General features: G+C 45.3%; 1 protein-coding gene across 1 annotated transcript in view; it reads right to left on the bottom strand.

The window, feature by feature from the left end:
• The window catches only part of MRE11 (MRE11 homolog, double strand break repair nuclease), a 325,789-nt gene that overhangs the window by 237,482 nt on the left and 61,704 nt on the right, over positions 1 to 26,603 (bottom strand). The window contains exons 5-6 of the mRNA XM_040426325.1: positions 11,913 to 12,000; positions 9,730 to 9,871 (exon numbers count right to left, since the gene is read on the bottom strand). Coding sequence (XP_040282259.1) covers positions 9,730 to 9,871; positions 11,913 to 12,000 — 230 coding nt within the window. The remainder of the gene's footprint in view (positions 1 to 9,729; positions 9,872 to 11,912; positions 12,001 to 26,603) is intronic.

Genomic DNA, 26,603 nt, shown 5'->3' with positions numbered 1-26,603 from the left:
TTACCCCCCCTCTATAAAGAGATACATTAAGATATTTGGCTAATATTTTGTGCTAAAGGGGTTGTGCAGGACTATAAAAACATGGCTGCTGTGTTCCAGAAATTGTGCCACGCCTGTCCACAGGTTGTCGGTGGTATTGCAGCTCAGTGCCATTCACTCCAAAGTAGCTGAGCTGCAGTGCCAGAAACAACCAATGGCGCTGTTTTGAGAAGAAAGTGGTCAAGTTTTCGGAATACTGGGCACGACCTTTTACATTTAATATTGGGGTTTCTTCCTGTAGGTTCTGTAATCCGTCAACAGAGTTATATATCCTTGTGCATCTTGTTTTAGTGACTACTTCTTCATAACGCAAGTGGCGAACCCAAGGTTCAGAGCTGGGTTGGCTATTATTTACTATTGTAAATAGTAAGGAGTCTTATAGGCCAGGCAATGCTCCTCTGGATACTGGGAAAAAAGATATGCAAATTGCCTTTATTTCCAGAAAGAAAAGAAAGCTGAACCTCTGATGCCACCAGATGTAAGGTATCTATAATGTTCGACCTTTTAAACAGACCATGAAGCATAACCTGGATGACAGCTAAGCCAGTATCCCATCTGCAGTCAACTATTTCAGCTGCACTGATGAGGGGCAATCACCCCAAAACAGTTGTGGTACTCTCTTACCTATCATCTAACTTATGCTTCCAGTCCTGTTTAAAAGTTAGAGCATTGACTTATAGGATCATTGGCTCAGGTTTTGTTTTTTTGGAAAGAGAGTTCATTTGCATAAACTGATAAGGGACATGGACGTTATAAGGAAAGATTAAAGTGTACCTAAAGTTTGGAATAAACTCAAAACTACTCTAAATTGTCTAAAATGATTTTTTTCTAATATACATAAAAAAAATATATTTTTCAGGTTTTCCATACGAAAGATACACCAGAAGTTCAAGCATCTACTGCGCTGTGGAATCCATACACAGACAGGCTTTAGAGGAGTGGGTATATGCATGAGTAAGTGATGTGCTATACAGAGCTCCTGCCTGAACTTTATACAAGACTGTAGCAGAAGTGACAGTAAGAACAATAAATCTGTGGAATAGACTACCTCAGCAGCTGGTTCTTCACCTTAACAGCAGCAAATCCATAGAGAAGACTACCTCAGGAGCTGGTTCTTCACCTTAACAGCAGCAAATCCATAGAGCAGACTACCTCAGGAGCTGGTTCTTCACCTTAACAGCAGCAAATCCATAGTGCACACTACCTCAGGAGCTGGTTCTTCACCTTAACAGCAGCAAATCCATAGAGCAGACTACCTCAGGAGCTGGTTCTTCACCTTAACAGCAGCATGTAACAGTACAGCCTGGATCACAGAGGCTCCCTGTGACGATACGCTGACTTGCGCTCCAGCGTGGAACGCACCGGCCGTCTGCGATGATACGCTGGCTTGCGTTCCAGCGTGGAACGCAGCGACCGCCTGTGTTGTTACGCTGGCTTGCGCTCCAGCGTGGAACGCAGTGGCTGCTGGGCCCTCCTGTTACTCCGCCCACTTACCGTCCGGCCCTTAAATAGAAGACAGGTGCTAAGCAGGGTGTTCCACTAATGGAGTGCGCACCCTGCTAGCTCCACTGCATCTGAGGACTCTGTCCACATATCCAGACCTGGATCCCTAACAACAGCGTGAAGGACTGTCTACCTTCTTGCCACTGGCTTCCCCACTGCTGGCTTCCTAGCCAGGACCAACTAACCGCAAGTATATGCCTGTTACCTGCTCTGATTAATGTCCTGGAACTCTGAGTGGGGTGGTTCCTGACTGGTGTGAGACGATACTCCCAAACCAACTCTGAACCTACTGCATACCATATACTAAACTGTGGACATGCTATACTAACTCTGAACCTACTGCATACTATATACTAAACTGTGGACATGCTATACTAACTCTGAACCTACTGCATACTATATACTAAACTGTGGACATGCTATACTAACTCTGAACCTACTGCATACTATATACTAAACTGAGGACATGCTATACTAACTCTGAACCTACTGCATACTATATACTAAACTGAGGACATGCTATACTAACTCTGAACCTACTGCATACTATATACTAAACTGTGGACATGCTATACTAACTCTGAACCTACTGCATACTATATACTAAACTGTGGACATGTTCTGAACCTACTGCATACTATATACTAAACTGTGGACATGCTCTGAACCTATGGCATACAATATACTAAACTGAGGACATGCTATATACTAACCCTGAACCTATTGCATACTAGATACTAACTCTGAACTGTGCACAAGCTTATACTAACTTGTGACTCCTATAATACTGGGGGACCTTCCTTTCCAGCAGTAACTAAATAGATGGATAGCGGTAAATGATTTTGTTACCCCAAACTCTCTGCCCAAGACTGAGAGAGACGCCTGGGGTACATACTGAGTAACCGCGAATCCCACAGCCAAGAACAAGGGCAGTGGGATAATAGTGCATGTCCATTGCTTCCGCAGTTGAGATCCTAACTGATCAACTAGGTGCGTTACATATTAGTGGAACCCACATGGATCCAGCGGAGGTTGCAGGTCACCTCGTCACCCTCACTAAGAGGGTGGAGACCCTCAATGTGACTATACAACATCTCCAGCTAGAAAACCAGGCAATACGGCAACTTGTCACTCAGGGGCCAGGACACCCCCGTGATGGACCAGAACCCAAGGTCAGCCCACCTGAGATATTCGCGGGTGACCGAAGGCAGTTCAGGGATTTCCTGAACGCGTGCAAACTAATGTTTGAGCTGCAGCACCGGACTTACCCAACTGACAGAACAAAAGTACTTACCATGATCTCATACCTCAGGGGGGAGCCCAGAGCATGGGCCAATACTTATTTAGAAAAAGAAGACCCAGTCCTGGAATCCTTCCCTCTGTTCCTTGAAAAAATGGCCCTTCTCTACGAGGACCATAGTAAACAGCTGACCGCTGAGACCTCTATACGCAGCCTTAAACAAGGGAGACGACCTGTAGAGGACTTTATTGCGGAATACACTCGCTGGGCCCGGGAGACTGAATGGAATGACCTCACTCTTAGGAATCAGTTCCGCCTAGGTCTTTCCGAGGCCCTGAAGGACGAATTAGCCCGAGGAGAATTACCACTTACACTTAATGCCTTGATGCAGAAGGCCACCACCATTGACAGACGGCTGAGGGAACGCAGAGCCGAGAGAGTCTCAGGCTTCACACCCAACCCAAGACCGTCCAGCCAGGGTCCTGCTGTAGAGATGATGGAGATTGGGGCGATCCGAGGTCCTCTGACCGAGAGAGAGAAAGCCAGGAGACGTAACCTCAACCTCTGTTTATATTGTGCGTCTGCTGACCATACCGTTGACGGATGCCCCGCGGTACGTAAGAAGTGCGAAGGTAAGAGCGGCACGTCTTGTACCTTAGGCAGTACAAAAAATAGTACTGGTGGTTACATATACACGTCTCTCACCTTACAGTGGGACCAAAACCGGATTATCGTTGAAGCCATGGTGGACACGGGAGCATCGGGGAATTTTATCGATATGCATCTGGTTGAGCGAAATAAAATTCCCCACATGAGAAAAAACGTTCCGATATCCGTGAGTTTCATTGACGGTACCACTTCTAGTCCTATCCACAGTCAGACTCAACCCCTCATGGTGACATGTGAAAATAACCACACAGAATTCTTATCCTTTGATATCATACACTCTCCATTGTTTCCCGTGATTCTTGGGTTGCCATGGTTGCAAATACACCAGCCAGCCCTCCTATGGAAACAGAGGAGAGTTCAGTTTACGTCACCTTATTGTATGGAGACCTGCTTTCCTCTCAAATCTCTCATGCACGTGGGAGTGAACCAGGTCCCCAGCCAATACGCAGACTTTGCTGAGGTATTCAGCGCAAAGAAGGCGGAATCTCTTCCGCCCCATAGATCTTACGATTGCCCCCATAGACTTGCTGCCGGGTAGTGAGATACCCACGGGTAGAATTTATCCATTGGCACAACCAGAACTTGTTCACCTCAAACAGTACCTAGAAGAGAACTTACGAAAAGGTTTTATTCAGCCTTCAACCTCCCCGGCAGCAGCAGGGATGTTCTTTGTGAGAAACAAAGACTCAAGCCTAAGGCCCATTATAGATTACAGAGCCTTGAACAAAGTAACAATCAAAAATCGGTACCCCTTGCCACTAATATCCGAACTCATAGAAAGATTACAAACAGCAACAATCTACACCAAGCTGGATTTGAGAGGCACATACAACTTAATTAGGATCAGAAAAGGTGATGAATGGAAGACAGCCTTCCGCACTCGGTATGGTCTCTTCGAGTATAGAGTGATGCCCTTCGGGTTGTGCAACGCCCCTGCCACATTCCAAAATTTTATTAACGACATCTTTAGGGATCTACTGGACGTATGTGTAATCATCTACCTTGATGATATACTAGTGTATTCTGATAACTTACACGATCACAGGAAAAATGTCCGTTGGGTTCTCGCACGGTTAAGTGTTCATCGCTTATACGTCAAACAGGAAAAATGTGTATTCGAGACTACCTCTCTTCCCTTCCTCGGATACATAATTTCACCCAAAGGTATCCAGATGGATCCCTCAAAAATCACTTGCATCCAAAATTGGCCGATTCCGGATTCCAGGAAAGCTCTTCAACGGTTCCTGGGGTTCTCAAACTTCTATAGGAAATTCATTAAAGATTTCTCCGCTACCACTAAACCACTAACCCGCTTAACTAGTGTCAACACGAAGTTCGTTTGGTCCAAGGACGCCCAATCAGCGTTTGAGTTATTAAAGAACAGGTTCACTACGGCACCGATACTGACTCTCCCAAATCCGAACCATCACTACGTGCTGGAAGTAGACGCATCCCAGGCAGCCATAGGAGCTGTTCTGGAGCAGCGAAGCTCTTTTTCAACTCCGTTACATCCTATCGGGTTCTACTCCCGGACGCTAAATACCGCCGAATTCAATTACCCCACAGGCGAAAAGGAACTCCTCGCCATAAAGTGCTCCCTGGAAAATTGGAGGCATTTACTTGAAGGATCAATACACCCCATCACAATTTATACGGATTACCGTAATCTACAATACCTGAAAACCAATAAAACATTATCAGGCCGTCAAGTACGATGGAGTTTTTTTTTGTTGACAGGTTTAACTTCCAAATTACATACCGACCAGGCTCAAAAAATGGGAAGGCCGACGCCTTGTCACGACTGGCTGAAATTCGCACCTCAGACACGGCCCCCACATGGATCATTCCACCGAAGAAACTCGTCCTTGCCACCATAACGTTGGAAACCCAGCTCAAGGATGCTCTAATTAATGACCATGCTAATACCCCCCCTGGTCTTTCGCAGAACCAACAGGGTCTCCTTTACAAGGACAGCCAACTGTACATACCACCCTCCCTCACCAATCAGGTGATCAAACTTTGCCATGATTTACCCCTCGCGGGACATCCAGGCATTGCTAAAACCACAACCCTGATACGCAGGAACTTCTGGTGGCCAAAGATGACCAAACAAATTGAGGAATACGTTTCCACGTGCGAGACCTGTGCCTCATGTAAAACTGACATGAGGCTCCTAATGAGTCTTCCCATCGCCAACAGACCCTGGGAATGGGTCTCGATGGATTTCATAGTTGAACTTCCCCTTTCCAGAGGAAAAAACACCATCATGGTGGTAGTGGATTTGCTGACTAAGATGGCACACTTCGTGCCCCTCAAGAAGTTACCCTCCTCCAAGGAAACGGCCGTGGTATTCCTGTCTAATATTATTAAGTTACATGGAATTCCTAGCCAGGTCATATCAGACAGGGGTTCGCAATTCGTATCCAAATTCTGGAGAGCACTTTGTTCCAGACTTCAAATCGACCACAGAATGTCTACCGCCTATCACCCCCAAACTAATGGGCAGACTGAAAGGGTGAATCAGTGTCTGGAACAGTATCTCAGATGTCACTGCTCATTTCTCCAGGATGACTGGGAGGGCCTACTTCCTCTCGCTGAATTCGCCTATAATAATTTTACGAATTCCTCCACATTACATACTCCATTCTTTGCTAATTACGGATTTCACCCTAGGTCTCTTCCTCAAACCAGCCTTCCCACAAACGTTCCAGCCACAGACGATTATCTGACCACTTTGCAAACTACCCTTAAGACGCTGAAAGACAACCTTCAACGGGCAAAAGAAAGACAGAAGTGTTACTACGACCGTCGTAGGAGAGAAAGTCCTCCCTACCAGGTCGGGGACTCGGTTTGGTTATCAACAAAAAACCTTCGGTTGGGGGTACCTTCCAAGAAATTGGGAAGACAATTCCTGGGTCCTTTTCCGATAGAAAGGATTATTAACCCCAACACGGTGAGACTCACCCTTCCTCCGCGATTACAGGTACATCCCACATTCCACGTGTCACTACTGAAGCCGTTTAGATCTAGGCCGTTCCCATCAAGTGATCCTCGACCCTTGCCTCCGATAGAGGTCCAAGGAGAAGAAGAATTTGAAGTTGAGCAGCTCATTGATTCCAGAAGAAGACGGGGGAAGATCCAGTATCTCATTAGATGGAAGGGGTATGGTCCCCAGGATGACTCTTGGGAAGATGTGCAAAACGTTCATGCTCCCAGACTCCAAAGATTGTTCCATAGAAGATTTCCCAACCGACCCTCTCCTAGTGGGGTACCCCGGAGGGGTCCCTTAAGGGGGGGGGGGGGTACTGTAACAGTACAGCCTGGATCACAGCGGCTTCCTGTGACGATAAGCTGACTTGCGCTCCAGCGTGGAACGCACCGGCCGTCTGCGATGATACGCTGGCTTGCGTTCCAGCGTGGAACGCAGCGACCGCCTGTGTTGTTACGCTGGCTTGCGCTCCAGCGTGGAACGCAGTGGCTGCTGGGCCCTCCTGTGACTCCGCCCACTTACCGTCCGGCCCTTAAATAGAAGACAGGTGCTAAGCAGGGTGTTCCACTAATGGAGTGCGCACCCTGCTAGCTCCACTGCATCTGAGGACTCTGTCCACATATCCAGACCTGGATCCCTAACAACAGCGTGAAGGACTGTCTACCTTCTTGCCACTGGCTTCCCCACTGCTGGCTTCCTAGCCAGGACCAACTAACCGCAAGTATATGCCTGTTACCTGCTCTGATTAATGTCCTGGAACTCTGAGTGGGGTGGTTCCTGACTGGTGTGAGACGGTACTCCCAAACCAACTCTGAACCTACTGCATACCATATACTAAACTGTGGACATGCTCTGAACCTACTGCATACTATATACTAAACTGTGGACATGCTATACTAACTCTAAACCTACTGCATACTATATACTAAACTGTGGACATATTCTGAACCTACTGCATACTATATACTAAACTGTGGACATGCTCTGAACCTACTGCATACTATATACTAAACTGTGGACATGCTCTGAACCTATGGCATACAATATACTAAACTGAGGACATGCTATATACTAACCCTGACCCTATTGCATACTAGATACTAACTCTGAACTGTGCACAAGCTTATACTAACTTGTGACTCCTGTAATACTGGGAGACCTTCCTCTCCAGCAGTAATACTAAATAGATGGATAGCGGTAAATGATTTTGTTACCCCAAACTCTCCGCCCAAGACTGAGAGAGACGCCTGGGGTACATACTGAGTAACCGTGAATCCCACAGCCAAGAACAAGGGCAGTGGGATAATAGTGCATGTCCATTGCTTCCGCAGTTGAGATCCTAACTGATCAACTAGGTGCGTTACACAGCAAATCCATAGTGCACACTACCTCAGAAGCTGGTTCTTCACCTTAACAGCAGCAAATCCATAGAGCACACTACCTCAGAAGCTGGTTCTTCACCTTAACAGCAGCAAATCCATAGAGCAGACTACCTCAGGAGCTGGTTCTTCACCTTAACAGCAGCAAATGCATAGAGCAGACTACCTCAGGAGCTGGTTCTTCACCTTAACAGCAGCAAATCCATAGTGCACACTACCTCAGAAGCTGGTTCTTCACCTTAACAGCAGCAAATCCATAGTGCACACTACCTCAGGAGCTGGTTCTTCACCTTAACAGCAGCAAATCCATAGTGCACACTACCTCAGGAGCTGGTTCTTCACCTTAACAGCAGCAAATCCATAGAGCAGACTACCTCAGGAGCTGGTTTTTCAACTTAACAGCAGTGAATCTATAGAGAATAGACTACCTCAGGAGCTGTTTTTTTAAGAGCAGTTAGTCTGTGGAATTGACTACTTCAGGAGCTGGTTCTTTACTGTAAGAGCAGTGAATCAGTGGACTCTTTAATAGTAGTGGACTCTAATATCAGTAAATCTGTACAAAAGACTACCTCTAGAGCTGGTTCTTTACTGTAACAGCAGTGAATCTGTGTAACAGACTACCTCAGGAGCTGATGGTCCTTTACAGTAAGAGCAGTAAATCCGTAGAATAGACTACTTCAGGAGCTGGTTCTTTACAGTTAGATAAGGAAATTTGTGGAAATGACTACCTCAGGAGCTACTTGTTGTTTACAGTAAAAGCCATAAATCTGTCAAATTGAATATGGCAGGAGATGGTTGTTTAATGTGAGAGCAGTAAATCTGTGGACCTGACAACCTCAGGAGCTGGTTATTTACTGTAAGAGCAGGGAACCTGTGGAATAGCCCGCATCAGTTGGTGGTCACAAAATTTTTGGGCTTTAAAAAAGGCTTAGTTGATTTCTCAAAACAAAAAAACATTGACAGTTTCAAGAATTTACTAAAAGATGTCAGGAGAGGGAACAAGTCTTCTTTAAAGCCTTTTCATCTCTATGTTTGTTATCTGTGAAACTTTATTTACTGGACCCCATACAACCCCTTTAAATTAATTATCAACTCCGTCTGTTCATCATTCTTTTCAATTCTCAGGAGATTTTACATTCACATAAATAAATGGGGCAATCAATCTTATTGCAATTTCTTCTACATCTTGGAAGGAAAATACTTGACATTTGAAAATAAATTGCTATCTGTTCTGTAAGATTAGATGGCTCCTGTGCGGTAAGTGTGGACTGTATTATTAACAGTGGGGACCTGCTAGTGACGGCTTCCCTTAGCTGCTGGTCCAGCTGTATCTTTTCTCCTCATCCGGCACCCATTACATATCTGTACCAGAGGCGCACACACCGCCAAGCCTTTAGCCTTTGACCACTTCTACCAGGGAATAATTGCTGGAAAGTTCAGTATTGCTATACATTCTACAATACGACGCACTGTAATAGAGCCGCACGGAAATATACAAAATCTGGAAACATCTAATGTTAACTGTTATGTATCCAACAATACATGCTGAAAATAGATAGAGATATGAGATAGATAGATAGAGATGAGATAGATAGATAGATAGATAGATAGATAGATGGATAGATGATAGATGGATAGATGATAGATAGATAGATAGATAGATAGATAGATAGATAGATAGATAGATAGATAGATAGATAGGAGATAGATAATAGATAGAGATATGAGATAGATAGATAGATAGATAGATATGAGATAGATAATAGATAGATAGATAGATAGAAGGATAGATAGATAGATAGATAGATAGATAGATAGATAGATAATAAATAGATAGATAGATAGATAGATAGATAGATAGATAGATATGAAATAGATAAACTGTACAGACACACACAGGCCGATCTTACCTAGCCCATACATAGCAATCTTGGTACGCCCTTTCTGTACCAGTACCGGGCTGATATCAATTTTCTCTACAGAGGTGGAACGCCCAAAATGGTTGACCAGTCCGGCACAACTCAGTAAATCCAGCGCACACAGACCGTCCGCCTGTAAAGAAATAACATGGGGCTGGTGACTGTATTCTGGCTCCTTCCTCCAGATCTGAGGAGTTGACAGGATGTGTCACATACATGGGCCCCCGAGGTTGGTGGGAGCCCAGGTACCAGCGGAGATGTGGCTGTGAGCGTCCTCTGTCCCTAGTCATCTCCTCCTACTCTGCTACAACTTTTTCTTGCGGACCAGCTGACCGGTACTGCAGAAAGTCCGAAGGATTCAATTGGAACTTTTTTCCTGCTTCCCACTACATCGTATGCAACAGTAAATGGTGCCATTAGAAATTACAACTTGTTCCGCAAAATACAGCTATGTGAATAAAAAAAATATATATATGGCTCCAGGGAAGGCAGGAAGTAAAAAACAGAAACGCAAAAACGAAAAAAGGGCTGAAAAGGTTCATTTGCCTAGCCTTGAAGAAAGAAGGGAAAAGGGCGACATGACTGTTTACATTGGTTGTATATGCCAAAGGGTTTCCCCGGCATTAGACAAAGATGGCTCCTTTAAAGGGCATCTGTCAGCAGTTTTGTCCCTATGACATTGGCTGACCTGTTACATGTGCACTTGGCAGCTGAAGGCATCTGTGTTGGTCCCATGTTCATATGTGTCCGCATTGCTGAGAAAAATGATGTTTTATTATATGCAAATGAGCCTCTAGGAGCAACGGGGGCGTTGCCATTACACCTAGAGGCTCTGATCTGTCTTCAACTGCCGAGGACTCTGCACTTTGATTACCAGAACCAGCTGTGATTACGTTTACACCGCCTGACCTGTCGATAAAAATGAAGAGGGCGCCGCAGCTGCAGAGAGAGTTATGCCTCCAGGTGTAACAGTAACGCCCCCGTTGCTCCTAGAGGCTCATTTGCATATATTAACACTTCATTTCTCTCAGCAATGCGGGCACATATGAACATCGGACCAACACAGATGCCTTCAGCTGCCAAACGTACATGTAACAGGTCAGCCAGTGTCATAGGTACAGAACTGCTGACAGATGCCCTAAAGATCAGAAAGTGTTTTTATGGAGCACAATCTGAAATTAGTTGGCGGGGATCAGAAGAAATGTCTGAAAATATTTTTTGACTGAAAGAGTTGCTGATGCTTGAAAAAAAAAAAAAAAAAAAAACTTGCAGCAAATGTGGTTGGTGAATGTACAACAAGTGCATGCAGACCTGCCCAGGATAAACCTACATCTAAGGCCTCTTGCACACAAACGTATTTTATTTCCGTTTCCATTTGCGGTACCATTCATTTCAATGGTTCTGCAAAAAAAAAAAGGAAGGCACCCCGTGTGCATTCCGTTTCCATATTTCCGTATATCCGTTCCGCTAAAAGATAGAACTTGGCCTATTATTGTCCGCATTACGGACAAGGATAGCACTGTTCTATTAGGGGTCAGCTGTTCCGTTCCACACAATATGGAATGCACACGGACGTCATCCGTATTTTCTGCGGATCCGTTTTTTGCGGACCGCAAAATACATACGGTCGTGTGCAAGAGGCCTAACTCAAGAGACACAAAAAAGGAAGTATCATACCGTAAGGCCAGACTAGATGGGTCAGGGGGTTATTGCCTACAGGGTCACTTTCAGAAAGCTGCCTCCAAGGGCACCACCATAGGGCTATATTTCTAGTCTACTTCACCTATGGCTGGAGGTTCGCTGAGAGGTGGGAGAGGACTTACCAATGTTCCCAAAATGTCTTGGAGATTCCCGGAGAAAGTGGAGATCTCCCTGACTCCTGGGAACCACAGAAGCCTCCCAGCACCTCCCGGGATCCAGGACTTACATTGTTTGGTGCTGGGATGCTGCGTCATCAGACATACCCTTGGGGCCCCAACACGTAGTGAGGGGGTGGAGCAGCGGCATGTAAAGGGGGCGTGGCCTACCTTAAAGTGGTCATGCTTTATTTAGGGGGCACATCTATAAAAAGCCTGCCCGGTCTACACTGCAGCCAAAAAGGCCAATACTTTTCTTGACTGCTGCATTTTCTATGCTGAAACACAAGCTACACTTTGTTATCAGAGGATAATTACCCCGGTCGGATCGTCATGATTTCCATGGACGCTGAATGTCGGAATAGAAATGTTCAGATTGTCATCCTGATAATTCACCCATGGAAATCTGTGGAAAATAAGATCAACAGCGATATGACACAAGCTGAACGCAAAAACCACGACAGATATCCGTTCACATCATAAATGGTATTACTGCAGATACCTTCTACATGGGAAGGTGGGCAACACTCTAGGGCTACTTTCACACCAGCGTTTTTACTGGATCCGGCAGGGCTCAGCAAAAACGCCTCCGTTACTGATAATACAACCATCTGCATCCGTTATTAACGGATCCGGTTGTATTACCTGTAACATGGCCAAGACGGATAGGTCATGAACTCCACTGAAAGTCAATGGAGGACGGATCCGTTTTTTTATCGTGTCAGAGAAAACTGATCCGTCCCCATTGACTTGCATTGGGGGTCATGACAGATCCGTCTTGCTCCGCATCCCGAGATGGAAAGCAAACTACAACATGTTGCGGTATGAGAACGGAACGGAATGCATTTTGGAGCGCTCCGTTCTGTTCAGTTACGTTTTGTCTCCATTGACAATGAATGGGGACAAACCTGAAGCGTTTTTTTTTTTCAGTATTGATACCCTATGACGGATCTCAATACTGGAAAATAGAAACGCTAGTGTGAAAGTAGCCCAAATCTATCGCTTGTACTGATCCAGAGGTGCAGTATTCAGATTACTGCTGGTTACTACTGGGATCAGTCAACAGCTTTTTGACAGACACCCCCCCTACCAAACTAGCTGAGCTCTAAAACACAAGATGGATCATGACTAACGCTACTTTCACATCTGCGTTGTGCTGTCCGGTTTTGAGATCCGGCACAGGCTCTCAAAAACGCAGCACAGCGCTTCAGTTCTGACCCCATTCATTGTCAATGGGGACAAAACTGAACAGACCGGAACAATGTGCACCAGAATGCATTCCGATCCGGCTTGTTGTGTTCCCATGCCGGACTATCTGCATAACGGAAACGGGACGGATCCGTTTTGCAGCCCTTAGACTTCTATTATGACTAAATGAATAACGGAAAGCCTCTAAAAGGGCATCCCGTTATGCATTCCTTCATAGAATTGCGTTATGGCTTTTTACCATTAAATAAACCGTGAACGAATTTCAAAATACGAAATTCCCTTATTTCTAATCAGCATCTTTCAAAGTCAAAGGGTTCACGCCGAGATGCAGAGTGCACACAATCTGCGCGCATGGAGGTACTTTTTTACTGGTTGAGAAGGACAGGAGCAGCGCTGGAACATCAGTGGTGGGGGAGCAGCTTCGTGAGAGTTTTTCCCAAATTTTTTTTATATACTTTATATCTCTTGCGACATGTAATATTTTAGGAAAATCCACCAATGTTTGATTGATGGGAGTCCGACCTACAGGGCCCTCAGCAATCAGCACAATAAGGGGTCCCAGGGCTCCAGCGAGTGCACGGTACGTCCTCCATACAAGCAAATTTTTTTTGGGGGTGCTCAGCTGGAACATTTGTGAAGGAGGGTATCCCCCCCCCCCCCCCCCAAAGGCTGAGAAACACTAATTTATACCGTACATTGACTTGTGTCAAAACTACACTACCCAGAATGCAAATCACCAGCACAAGCTCTGGGCAGACATTGTGCCAATAATGACTGCTCACAGATAGGAGTTCAATAGAGGGCAGAATTGTGAATGCAGCTCTGGATGAGAATCAAGGAGGCAGTGGTGGGGACCTGCTCAGGACCTGCTCTGGGAACCCTGGGTAACGACCTCTGGAAAGCTGTAATATAGACCCTACTGGTAGTCACCCAGCTTTTCCAGGGACATATGCCGCTGATAAATTACTTATTTAGTGGTGTCTCTTTATTCTTGAGGAAAATACTATTTTTTGAAGACCAAAGTTGACATGAAGACTCTTCACAGCTTTAGAAATCACTAATTGAAGCAGGAAATCCCTCTCCAGTCATTAGTAATCGAGCGCCTAAGAGCAAGCCGTAATTGGATAAATCCCTATTGTGCTGGCGCCGTGTCACAGGGTGACATCAGGCGGCAATTAATGCGACTCACCTATATAACTCTCAGTCAGGCGGCAAAAATAACAGGGCTGACATTAAGATACATTACTTACACAGGACGGCATCACTAGGGGAATATAAAGAAGCTTTACATGAACTCATCAATGTCTGACTGAGTGCAATGGATTTATACAGTGTAAGGCCCCATTCACACAAACCTAAGGCGTCCATGCCCGTATTGCGGACTGCAAACCACGGGTCCGTATTACACGGGCACCGGACGTTTGTACTCCATGCTGCAGATGCGGACCCATTAACTTGAATGTGTCTGCGATCCGCAAGATACGGCAAAAGATAGGATATGGAGCAGAGGCACGGATCAGAAGCCCTCGGAAGCGCTTCTGTGGGCTTTGTGGTCCGTGCCGCCGCATGGCAAAAAATAGGACATGTCCTATCTTTTGCCGTATTTTGTAAATCGCAGACCCATTCAAGTCACTGGCCTGCACCGCAATACGGGATTCACACGGTCGGTGGCCTGCAGCATGGACATGATGACTATACGGTCGTGTGAATGAGCCCTAACACTATGCATGGTAAAGTACTGGAGTGGGTGTATATCTCACCCAGAATGCTCAGATGGGTGAGGTCAAAGAATCCAGGAAAGATGTGTTGTGTCAGCAAAGTGTAGTTTTCTGAGGCATTTTTGTTTAAAGTATTTCATGGGCCTGAAATTTTATGGAATGGTGGGTAGATTGGTAGAGGGACCTGCCATTCCCTTCCACTCCTGTACGCATTTCCCCCGAGCCTGGGCTCATTGCTGTGGGGATGAGGACAGGGCTGACAGCCTCATTCAGGGTCAGTGCCTGGAAGCTGCATGAACTGTGGCTGTGTAAAGCCTGATCCCCCCTGGGTTGGATTTGGAGTAACTAGGTGAGGTAACCTAATGTATAGTTAGTGCCCAGATGGGCTAAGTGATTTATTTTGTGTATGTCCACGCACATGTGGATGCGTAGAAGTGAATGTCAACCTTGGATGTCCTGTGTTGTTTGGAAGAAAATAAAATGTTGTTTGGACTTTTAAAACCCAAAAACTGTGAGTCTGTCATTGCCGATGCCAAGGACACAGACCCGCGACAACATATAATACCGGAAAATAACATCCATCTGTATAACTGAATGCAAATCCACTGATCCATGTTAACAGCCCTTACAGACTAAGGAGAGGCCGACAGTCACCTGACATGATAAAAAGGGCTAATTAGAACTACAAATTTAAATGAGTATTATGCAATACCACATTTCCCCAGAAGTGGCCGCTGCTGAAAAAAACATAAGACCGGGCAGGGAAGGGGGCGTGGTTACAAGGAGGCCGCTGTCCCCGTGACTTCAAGCATGTGTGGAGAAGCGGGGCAGGGGATAAACAATGTTTTCAGTACTTTTGCTGCATCGGCCTTCAGGAAGAAAGGAATCATGAGAAACACACTGCTCGCTACACGCAAGGACTGCTGGTGGCTTGGGATGGTTTTGGGAGGTGACAGGTTCCCTTTAATATTACGATAAAAATAAACTACACGGGGGGGGGCGTGGCCAACTGCCGACATGAGCGCACGCACTTGAAGCCTGCTCCGAGCCCCGTACTGAATCCTGCAGCATCCTGACATACTGGCCGCTCCAAACACCGAGTGGCAAGTGCAGAAGAGGAGGAGAAGGTCTGGGAAGGTGACGATGGGCCCCAGCAAAGCGCAATCAGCGGCTGAAAAGCTGAAAGAGTATGTGAGGCAGGAGGCCCAAAATGGCGCCGGCGCCCCTGCTACACCGCGGGCGGCATTCACGCGAGGTCAAGCAGTGCAGCAGACAGAGGCGGAAGGCTCGGGGGAACCAGAGGTAACCCTAAAGACTGTCTCTCATCAGCTCCTAACAGCAATTTCCACTTGTCAGACGTCGCTTACCTGCAAAATAGAGGAAGTGAAGGTGGATCTGGGCCTGCTGAGACAAGATGTGCAGCAGCAGCTCAGGGAGCGAGTGCGTCACACAGAAGACAGGGTCTCGGCTCTAGAAGACCTCACAAGACCGCTTGTAAGCAAAGTGAATGATGTGGAGAGGTCTGTGAATTTATGGCAACAAAAGTGTAATGATCTTGAGAACAGAGCCAGACGTAACAACGTCAGGATCCTGGGGCTGCCAGAGAGAGCGGAGGGCTCAGATCCGGCTACTTTTCTGGAACTTTGGTTCAAGGCACAATTCCCTGAAGCGCCATTTTCAGGCGCCTACGCCGTTGAAAGAGCGCACCGGGTTCCTGCTAGACCTCCCCCTCCAGGAGCAATGCTTAATTGGAAAGACAAAGATCTCATCTTGAGTCAAGCAAGGAATAAGCGGGACATCAAACATGAAAGTGCGAATATATCGCTGTTTCCTGACTTTTCAGCTGAGCTGCAAAAGAAAAGAGCCACCTTTATCTCGGTCAAGCGCCGGCTACGTGATTTAAACCCGCAATACTCCATGGCCTATCCGGCACGTCTTAGGGTGATAGATGGAGAGAAGACGGTCTTTTTTGTTGATCCCAAGGAGGCGGAGGAATGGATCTCCAAGAGGCTGAGTCGCCCAGGGCCTCGCTGATGCTGTTGCCTCCGAAGATGCCGCAAGTATCCTGTTCACACTGACATGCTTCGCTGCTAGATGTGTTCTGATGACTTTTAACATCAATGTCCAGGACTAGGGAGAAATCCCCTCATTTTATACTAGCACAGTGGCTGAGCGAATAGTACAACATTTTGTTATGTTGGCGAAGACGCCATTACTCTTCTATCCTTTCCCTCACCCCTCCTCTCTCTCTATTCTCCTTTATCTAATCAATGTACACTCACCTAAAGAATTATTAGGAACACCTGTTCTATTTCTCATTAATGCAATTATCTAGTCAACCAATCACATGGCAGTTGCTTCAATGCATTTAGGGGGGTGGTCCTGGTCAAGACAATCTCCTGAACTCCAAACTGAATGTCAGAATGGGAAAGAAAGGTGATTTAAGCAATTTTCAGCGTGGCATGGTTGTTGGTGCCAGACGGGCCGGTCTGAGTATTTCACAATCTGCTCAGTTACTGGGATTTTCACGCACAACCATTTCTAGGGTTTACAAAGAATGGTGTGAAAAGGGAAAAACATCCAGTATGCGGCAGTCCTGTGGGCAAAAATGCCTTGTGGATGCTAGAGGTCAGAGGAGAATGGGCAGACTGATTCAAGCTGATAGAAGAGCAATGTTGACTGAAATAACCACTCGTTACAACTGAGGTATGCAGCAAAGCATTTGTGAAGCCACAACACGCACAACCTTGAGGCGGATGGGCTACAACAGCAGAAGACCCCACCGGGTACCACTCATCTCCACTACAAATAGGAAAAAGAGGCTACAATTTGCACGAGCTCACCAAAATTGGACTGTTGAAGACTGGAAAAATGTTGCCTGGTCTGATGAGTCTCGATTTCTGTTGAGACATTCAAATGGTAGAGTCTGAATTTGGCGTAAACAGAATGAGAACATGTATCCATCCTCTGATGGCTACTTCCAGCAGGATAATGCACCATGTCACAAAGCTCGAATCATTTCAAATTGGTTTCTTGAACATGACAATGAGTTCACTGTACTAAAATGACCCCCACAGTCACCAGATCTCAACCCAATAGAGCATCTTTGGGATGTGGTGGAACGGGAGCTTCGTGCCCTGGATGTGCATCCCTCAAATCTCCATCAACTGCAAGATGCTATCCTATCAATATGGGCCAACATTCCTAAATGCTATCAGCACCTTGTGGAATCAATGCCACGTAGAATTAAGGCAGTTCTGAAGGCAAAACGGGGTCCAACACCGTATTAGTATGGTGTTCCTAATAATTCTTTAGGTGAGTGTATGTGCACGCAGTATGCAATACTATCCCATTGTGACGGGGCCGAGCAGACACCTGCATAGATTTAACATCACATTGCACTATGCAGGTCTCCGGTAACTCAGCCACATTACAGGATGGCATTAATGTCATCACTTACAGGTTCATTCATTTATCTGTTACTCTACAGTTAAGTTTTACACGGTTTACTCTGTTTAAGGCATGTTGCACTAGTCACATTATTTCAGCGCAGAGGGTATATGAGAGGGTCCTCGTTCTCCTGAAGAGGGGGTGCTGGGGCATCTGCAGAATAAGCTATTAATGTACCGATGGCAGATTTAAATGTTGTCTCCTGGAATGTAAGAGGTTTGGGCAGCCCTAGAAAAAGGATTGCTGTATTCTCTCATCTCCGACAGTATAACCCTCACATCTTGGGGTTGCAGGAAACTCACCTGACGCCAGAAACAGGGAATAGAATTAGGAATCCATGGGTCCAGTGGTCTCTGAACGTGTATGGATCTACGCACTCCAGAGGAGTAGCTATACTTGTTCACAGGAACATAAGATGGGAAGTTCAGCAATCGGTGGTGGATCCTGAAGGGCAGTATATTCTTGTTTATGCATTCATTAATTGTGCTCCATATGTTGTGGTCTATATATAATCCCCCCCCCCCCTCCTGCCACTATAACCATATTCATGGTGGTGATGAGCTTCGCTGCGCAATACCCCAATGCCAAATTTCTCTGCATGGGAGAATTTAATCTAGTGATGCATGAAGACATGGATAGATTCCACTCAGTGGGGAGAGGGGGTGATTGCACTCAGAACACCACTAACCTATCTAGAATGATTAAAGAACTGGGGTGGTTGGATTTGTGGAGCCTGAGGCATCCACTTCAGAGGGAGTACTCCTGCTTCACTCCAGCTAGAGGTGCACTATCCAGGATTGATTATCTTCTGGGCAGTGCCGCAGTATACACAGATCTCAAAGATATTAGTTATGGATCACAAGGGCCCTCGGATCACGCACCGGTTTTTGCTCAAATTAGACTTCAGGATAGGGTCAAACAGAGTGTCAAGACGCGAGTTCATCCATTCTGGTTGTCCCTTATGACCACAAATGATAGAATCCCTGATCAGCTCCAGCTATTTCTGGAGGTGCAGGATGAGATGACGGATGAATTGCTACTCTGGGAGACATCGAAAGCTTACATGAGAGGGTGCCTCAAGTCATCTATCTCCTATATCGAAAGAGACTCAGCACGCAAAGAGCTGGAGCTACATGCTGATTGCAAGGAGGCAGAGAACTCGTTCAGGTCTAATCCCTCTGAAGTGAATAGGCAGGACTGGATGCTTAAAGGCAGGCTCTACATGATGCATCTCAAGGAAAAGAGTGAGCGCAAATTATTATTTTTAAAACAGCAATCCTTTGAATCGGGTAATCAGGTGGGTAAACTGTTTGCTCACATTGTACGCAGTAATAGTTTGTCCCCCCCGGTCATTAGAATAAAGAACTCTGAGGGTCTAGTGGTAGAATCAGTTAGCGAGATTATTGGGATGCTTCAAAGGATTCTACCAAGATCTCTATAAGTCTGCAGCCCACTACACACCTCAAGAGCTGGGGTCCTATTTAGCGCAGGTAGCACACCCCCAGCTTAGTGATGAGGACAGGAGTCTACTAGAGGCTGACATTTCATAGGATGAAATTCAAATGGCAATAAAGCGCCTGGCCCGGACGGGATCCCGGTAGAAGTGTATTCTAAATATGTTGATGTATTAGGGCCCCAACTTCTTAAACTAAATCTAGCCACTCAGCAAAGACACCGGCTACCAGAATCTATGTATGATGCTACTATGGTGGTGATCCTGAAGCCAGACAAAGACCCTTTGGAGTGTGGGTCCGATAGACCGATCTCGCTCCTGAATCTAGTCTATAAAATACTCACAAGACTGCTGGCTACTCGATTGAACAAGGTAATCACCACTATAGTACATAAAGATCAGTCAGGATTTATACCGGGCAGGTCGACGTCTGATAACATTAGGAGAGCGCAGGCCATCGCGCAGATAGGAGCGGCAGGAGACAAGCACTGGGCTCTGGCATCGTTGGACACAGCCGAAGCCTTTGACTCAGTGGAATGGATGTATTTGTTAGAAGTGTTGCAGAACTTTGGATTTGGCCCTAAGTTTATCAAGTGGGTGGAGATACTATACGGACTTCCTAAAGAAAACATACTAGTGAACGGATCACTCTCAGAGTCTTTTGGACTCCATAGAGGAACTAGGCAAGGGTGCCCCCTGTCGCCGCTGCTGTTCGCCATAGCGATAGAACATCTCGCCCTAAGAATCAGACAGGACCTGGTCTTTAGAGGGGTGAGCATGGGAGACAGAAGAGATAAAGTTGGATTATTTGCGGATGATCTCCCTCTCTTTATGGATGAACCTGACACTACGCTCCCTAGAGCGATTGATATAATAGAAAGGTTTGGAGAGTACTCGGGTTTACACATAAATTGGATGAAATCAGCACTTATGCCCCTGTGGACACACACGTGTCCCCCGCAATACTGCAATTTACCGGTTGTAGAACGTTTCAAGTATCTAGGAATTCTGATCACCAGGGATCCCCAATTGGCGTACTCCTTAAATATAGCGCCCTTGGAATCCCTGTTTACTGACAAATTCAGAACATGGAAATCCCTACCGTTATCAACTATGGGGAGACTAAATCTGGTCAAAATGATTCTATTGCCTAAAGGGCTATACCTCCTGGCGCATGCATGCACACCGATATCACAGGGATTCTTTGGTCGCATTTATTCATTAGTGGCTAACTTCATTTGGGGGAAGTCTAGAAGGAAGCTTTCCCTTAAAGTCCTGCAAAGATCTAAGCTAGAGGGTGGAGCCGCCTTGCTTGATTCCTTCCTGTATTATCTAGCCGGTCAGTTGGAATTCTTATCTCCCTGGATCCTAACGTCAGAATTGCCATAAGCGGAATACTATCTAAGGGAATATCTGAGCATGTCCTCCCTGTGGCCACTGCTAGAGGGGTCACGGTCTGCTCCTACGCGCTTGCTTCCTATACACAAATTGGCCCACCAGGTGTGGAGTGCTGCCAAGATGCAATCATTTAAGGATCTCCCGGATGATATACCGATATGGGACAACCCCATGTTCGCACATCTGAACGAATTAGAGGGAGGGAATCTGTGGAAGTCCCACGGGGTTCTTATCCTGAGAGACCTATATGTCGGGGGCACTCTTTGTTCCTTCTCGCAGATGCAGGAGAAGTTTGAGTTGCCTCGTAATTTTTTCTTTAGATATCTGCAGCTGAGGCACGCGTTAATAGCTCAATTTCGGGCGGGAGACCGGAAAATCTCAAAATACCCTTTAATAGGGGTTCTAAGATCACAGGGTCCGAGGGGTATCATCTCTGTGCTCTATACACATCTGCTCAATAACCGGAAGCTGGTGAACCCTGGAATGAAAAATTCCATACCTTCTCTGACGGCTGATGACTGGAATGAAGCCCTGATGGCTCCGGTAACAGAGGTGCTGACAACTTTGGTCTGTGTTTTGGGAATATTAGATGAGGAAACCTGGGGGCATCATCACAGGGTATTCTTGAGCGAGACTCTATTCTTTGCTAGAAAAGCCATTGCTCTGAGGTGGATGGCTGACAGAGCACCCACACTGGGCCAATGGAAATCACTGGTCAATAACGCTGCGAGTATGGAGAAAATTTTATTTATTCACAGAAAATGCCCACAAAAGTTTCACAAGGTGTGGGGAGAGTGGTGCTCATCTCCTTTAACATTACACAATGCATTTATTCTGTGGCTGATGTTATCCATATGCCTGCTGTGTGATCCCGGGCTCTGGCTTAGGCCTCATTACCTCTGATGTTTTCTTATATTTATCTGAGAATGGATTCCTCTTCAGGTCTGATGTAAGACTCTCGAAATATGTCATGATGCCATTGTATCCCCTGCGTGGGATTTGCCCCTGTCTTGATGTAACTTGCCTTACGTGTTATACTTCAATAAAACGAGTTTAAAAAAATAATAATTGGTATCACACAATAAAATGATCACATTATTTATCCCATACAGTAAGCATAGCAAAGAAAACAAAAAATTCTGCTTTCTGTTCATTCCACCTCCAGAAAAAATGCATTATAAAAGTGAGAAAAAAGTTGTATGCATGCCAAAATGGCACCAATCAAAACTACAAGTTGTCCTGAAAAATAATGAGCCCTCGCACAGTTCCATCGAAGATAAAATAACAACGCTCTGGGTCTTTGAATGGGGCGACACAAAAACAAATTATTGAAAAAAATAAAATAAAAAAACATATAAATTTGGTATCGTAATGACACTGACCCACTGCATAAAGTTATGTGAATTGTAAGGCACTATAAAAACAGAATTGTTTTTCCACTTCGTCTGATAAAAAAACTGAATAAAAATTACATAAACATTAAAGGGGTTATTCCATGATTAATGTAAAAAATACCATACAGTACATGACCATCTCTTTCTAACAAAGCTAGAACCAGCCCTGGACCTCACATGGATCCAGAGATCTCCACATTCATTGCTCTAATTGCTCTGCTAGATTTAATTCAAGCTGGCGTGTCCTTTCTGCTGCAGCTGGTGTCAGCTGAAAGATGGGTCTGAGCACGTGCTTCCATCTCAGTGAGCAGGACAGAGAAATTAGAAAAAGCAAACAGCATGTTGGGGGGGTTTTGAGAAATTGCATAACCCCCAGTGTTTTGGGTCCCCTGCCAGCGCTGCTATTGGCTGCAACAACGCCTCAGCCAATGGCAGCGCTATAGCTGCACAGGAAGAGGCAGAACTTCCCTGCATGCAGCCATTCTAGCCGGTGACTGCATGTAGAGAGGTTCCGTGGCTTTCTGTGCTGCTTGTGACTTGCTGGGACTTGTGGTGCACCACCGCCGCGTTTTAACTCCTTTCCTGCTGAAAAGAAGAAGAAAGAAGAAAAGAAGAAGAAAGAAGGACATCTGGAATAGCTGCACAGATTTTTTTCTACATTTGCAGCTGTTCCAGATCCCTAAACCACCCCTCCGTCCCTGTACCACTCTAGGGATACCTCAGGGTGTCTTCACATGCGACATAGCTCCCAAAAGCCAATCGTGCAAAATCTGTCCTCCAAAAGCCCTATGGCGCTATTTTTGAGCACATGTGTTGGCGTATTCAGGGGGAAATGGGTAACAAAATGTGGGGTGCATTTTGTCCTGCTACCCCTTGTGAAAGTGAAAAATGTGGGTGTAAAGCAACTTTTTCTGGAAAAACTTGTAATTTTTCATTTTCACAGCCAAGCGTTTCCTAATTTTGTGAATCGCCCGATGGGTTAAAGTGCTCACTACACACCTTGAAAAATTCCTTGAAGGGAGTACTTTCCCGAATGGGTTCACTTTTTGGCGTTTTCACTGTAGGGTCACCTCAGGGTGTCTTCATATGCGACATAGCTCCCAATTACCATTCCAGCTAAATCCGCTCTCCACTCTGAAGCCTGCTGTGTGCCCATACATCAGTTTTTGAGCACATATGGGGTGTTTCTGTAAACTCCAGATTCAGGGAAATAGATTTTGAGTTTTGTTTGGCTGTTAACCCTTGATGTGTTGCAGAAAAAAAATTGATTAAAATTTTGACTCTGCAAAAAAAAAAAAAAAAAGTGAAATTTTGAAATTTCATTTTCCTTTAACCACTTCAGCCCCCCTAGCTTAAACACCCTTAATGACCAGGCCACTTTTTACAATTCTGACCTACACTACTTTAACCGTTTATTGCTCGGTCATGCAACTTACCACCCAAATGAATTTTACCTCCTTTTCTTCTCACTAATAGAGCTTTCATTTGGTGGTATTCCATTGCTGCTGACATTTTTACTTTTTTTGTTATTAATCAAAATTTAACAATTTTTTTGCAAAAAAATTACATTTTTCACTTTCAGTTGTAAAATTTTGCAAAAAAAACGAGATCCATATATAAATTTTTCTCTAAATTTATTGTTCTACATGTCTTTGATAAAAAAAAAATGTTTGGGTAAAAAAAAAATGGTTTGGGTAAAAGTTATAGCGTTTACAAACTATGGTACAAAAATGTGAATTTCCGCATTTTGAAGCAGCTCTGACTTTCTGAGCACCTGTCATGTTTCCTGAGGTTCTACAATGGCCAGACAGTACAAACACCCCACAAATGACCCCATTTCGGAAAGTAGACACCCTAAGGTATTCGCTGATGGGCATAGTGAGTTCATAGAACTTTTTATTTTTTGTCACAAGTCAGCGGAAAATGATGATTTTTCTTTTTTTCTTTTTTTTTCTTACAAAGTCTCATATTCCACTAACTTGTGACAAAAAATAAAAACTTCTTCTATTTTGGAAAGAAGACACCCAAGGTATTCAATGAGGGGCATGGCGAGTTCATAGAAATTTTTTTTTTTTTGCAAAAGTTCGCGGAAATTGATATATATATTTTTTTTCTCACAAAGTCTCCCTTTCCGCTAACTTGGGACAAAAATTTCAATCTTTCATGGACTCAATATGCCCCTCACGGAATACCTTGGGGTGTCTTCTTTCCGAAATGGGGTCACATGTGGGGTATTTATACTGCCCTGGCATTTTAGGGGCCCTAAAGCGTGAGAAGAAGTCTGGAATATAAATGTCTAAAAAATTTTACGCATTTGGATTCCGTGAGGGGTATGGTGAGTTCATGTGAGATTTTATTTTTTGACACAAGTTAGTGGAATATGAGACTTTGAAAGAAAAAAAATTATAATTTCCGCTAACTTGGGCCAAAAAAATGTCTGAATGGAGCCTTACAGGGGGGTGATCAATGACAGGGGGGTGATCAATGACAGGGGGGGTGATCAGGGAGTCTATATGGGGTGATCACCCCCCTGTCATTGATCACCCCCCTGTAAGGCTCCATTCAGATGTCCGTATGTGTTTTGCGGATCCGATCCATGTATCAGTGGATCTGTAAAAATCATACGGACATCTGAATGCAGCCTTACAGGGGGGTGATCAATGACAGGGGGGTGATCAATGACAGGGGGTGATCAGGGAGTCTATATGGGGTGATCACCCCCCTGTAAGGCTCCATTCAGATGTCCGTATGTGTTTTGCGGATCCGATCCATGTATCAGTGGATCCGTAAAAATCATACGGACATCTGAATGCAGCCTTACAGGGGGGTGATCAACGACAGGGGGGTGATCAGGGAGTCTATATGGGGTGATCACCCCCGTCATTGATCACCCCCCTGTAAGGCTCCATTCAGACGTCCGTATGCGTTTTGCGGATCCGATCCATCTATCAGTGGATCCGTAAAAATCATACAGACATCTAAATAGAGCCTTACAGGGGGGTGATCAATGACAGGGGGGTGATCAGGGAGTCTATATGGGGTGATCAGGGGTTCATAAGGGGTTAATAAGTGACAGGGGGGGGTGTAGTGTAGTGTAGTGGTGTTTGGTGCTACATATTGCTGAGCTACCTGTGTCCTCTGGTGGTCGATCCAAACAAAGGGGACCACCAGAGGACCAGGTAGCAGGTATATTAGACGCTGTTATCAAAACAGCGTCTAATATACCTGTTAGGGGTTAAAAAAATCACATCTCCAGCCTGCCAGCGAACGATCGCCGCTGGCAGGCTGGAGATCCACTCGCTTACCTTCCGTTCCTGTGTGCGCGCGTTCACAGGAAATATCGCGTCTCGCGAGATGACGCGTAGATGCGTGACTCTGCGCAGCGCTGCCACCTCCGGAACGCGAATCTGCGTTAGGCAGTCCGGAGGTGGTTAATTCTCGTGGGGCACCTAAAGGGTTAACAAAGTTTGTAAAATCAGTTTTGAATAGCTTAAGGGCTGTAGTTTCTAAAATGGGCTGATTTATGGGTGGTTTCTAATATGTAAGCCCCAGAAAGTGACTTCATAACTGAACCGATCCTGAAAAAATTGGGTTTTGGAAATGTTCTTAAAAATTGTAAGATTTGCTTCTATTGCTTCTAAACTTCTAAGCCTTCTAACGTCCCAAAAAAAAAGAAAATGTAATTTTCAAAATGATCCAAACATGAAGTAGAAATATGGGGAATGTAAAGTAATTACTATTTTTGGAGGTATTACTATGTATTATAAAAGTAGAGAAATTGAAATTTGATAATTTTTCCATATTTTTGGTAAATTTGGTATTTTTTTTTTACAAAAATAAGGAGACTTTTGTATTACTTACCAGTAAAGTCTCTTTCTCGCTCTTCCTTGGGGGACACAGGAAACCATGGGTATAGCTCTGCTCCCTAGGAGGCGTGACACTAAGTGAAAGCTGTAAGCCCCTCCTCCATCAGCTATACCCTTCAGCCTGGAGAAGAGACTGCCAGTTGCGTGTCCAAGTAGTGAAAGATAACCACCAACCGGAAAAAAGAACTGTCAAGCCCCAACGGGGGCAACCAAGCCGGAACCACAACTGTAACCCAAATAAAGGGCGGGTGCTGTGTCCCCCAAGGAAGAGCGAGAAAGAGACTTTACTGGTAAGTAATACAAAAGTCTCCTTTTCTCGCCCATATTCCTTGGGGGACACAGGAAACCATGGGACGTTCCAGAGCAGTCCCAGAAGGGAGGGACCAGAACAAACTAGACCAACACCAGAGGCATCAATCAACTGCCGCCTGCAACACCAGACGGCCTAAAGCAGCGTCAGCCGACGCGTGAGTATGCACCCTGTAGAACTTGGTGAAGGTGTGCAAGGAGGACCAAGTGGC

Source organism: Bufo bufo, chromosome 3, assembly GCF_905171765.1.
Source record: "Bufo bufo chromosome 3, aBufBuf1.1, whole genome shotgun sequence".
In the NCBI taxonomy this organism is placed as follows: Eukaryota; Metazoa; Chordata; class Amphibia; order Anura; family Bufonidae; genus Bufo; species Bufo bufo.
This window is presented reverse-complemented; position numbering and strand designations above follow the sequence as displayed.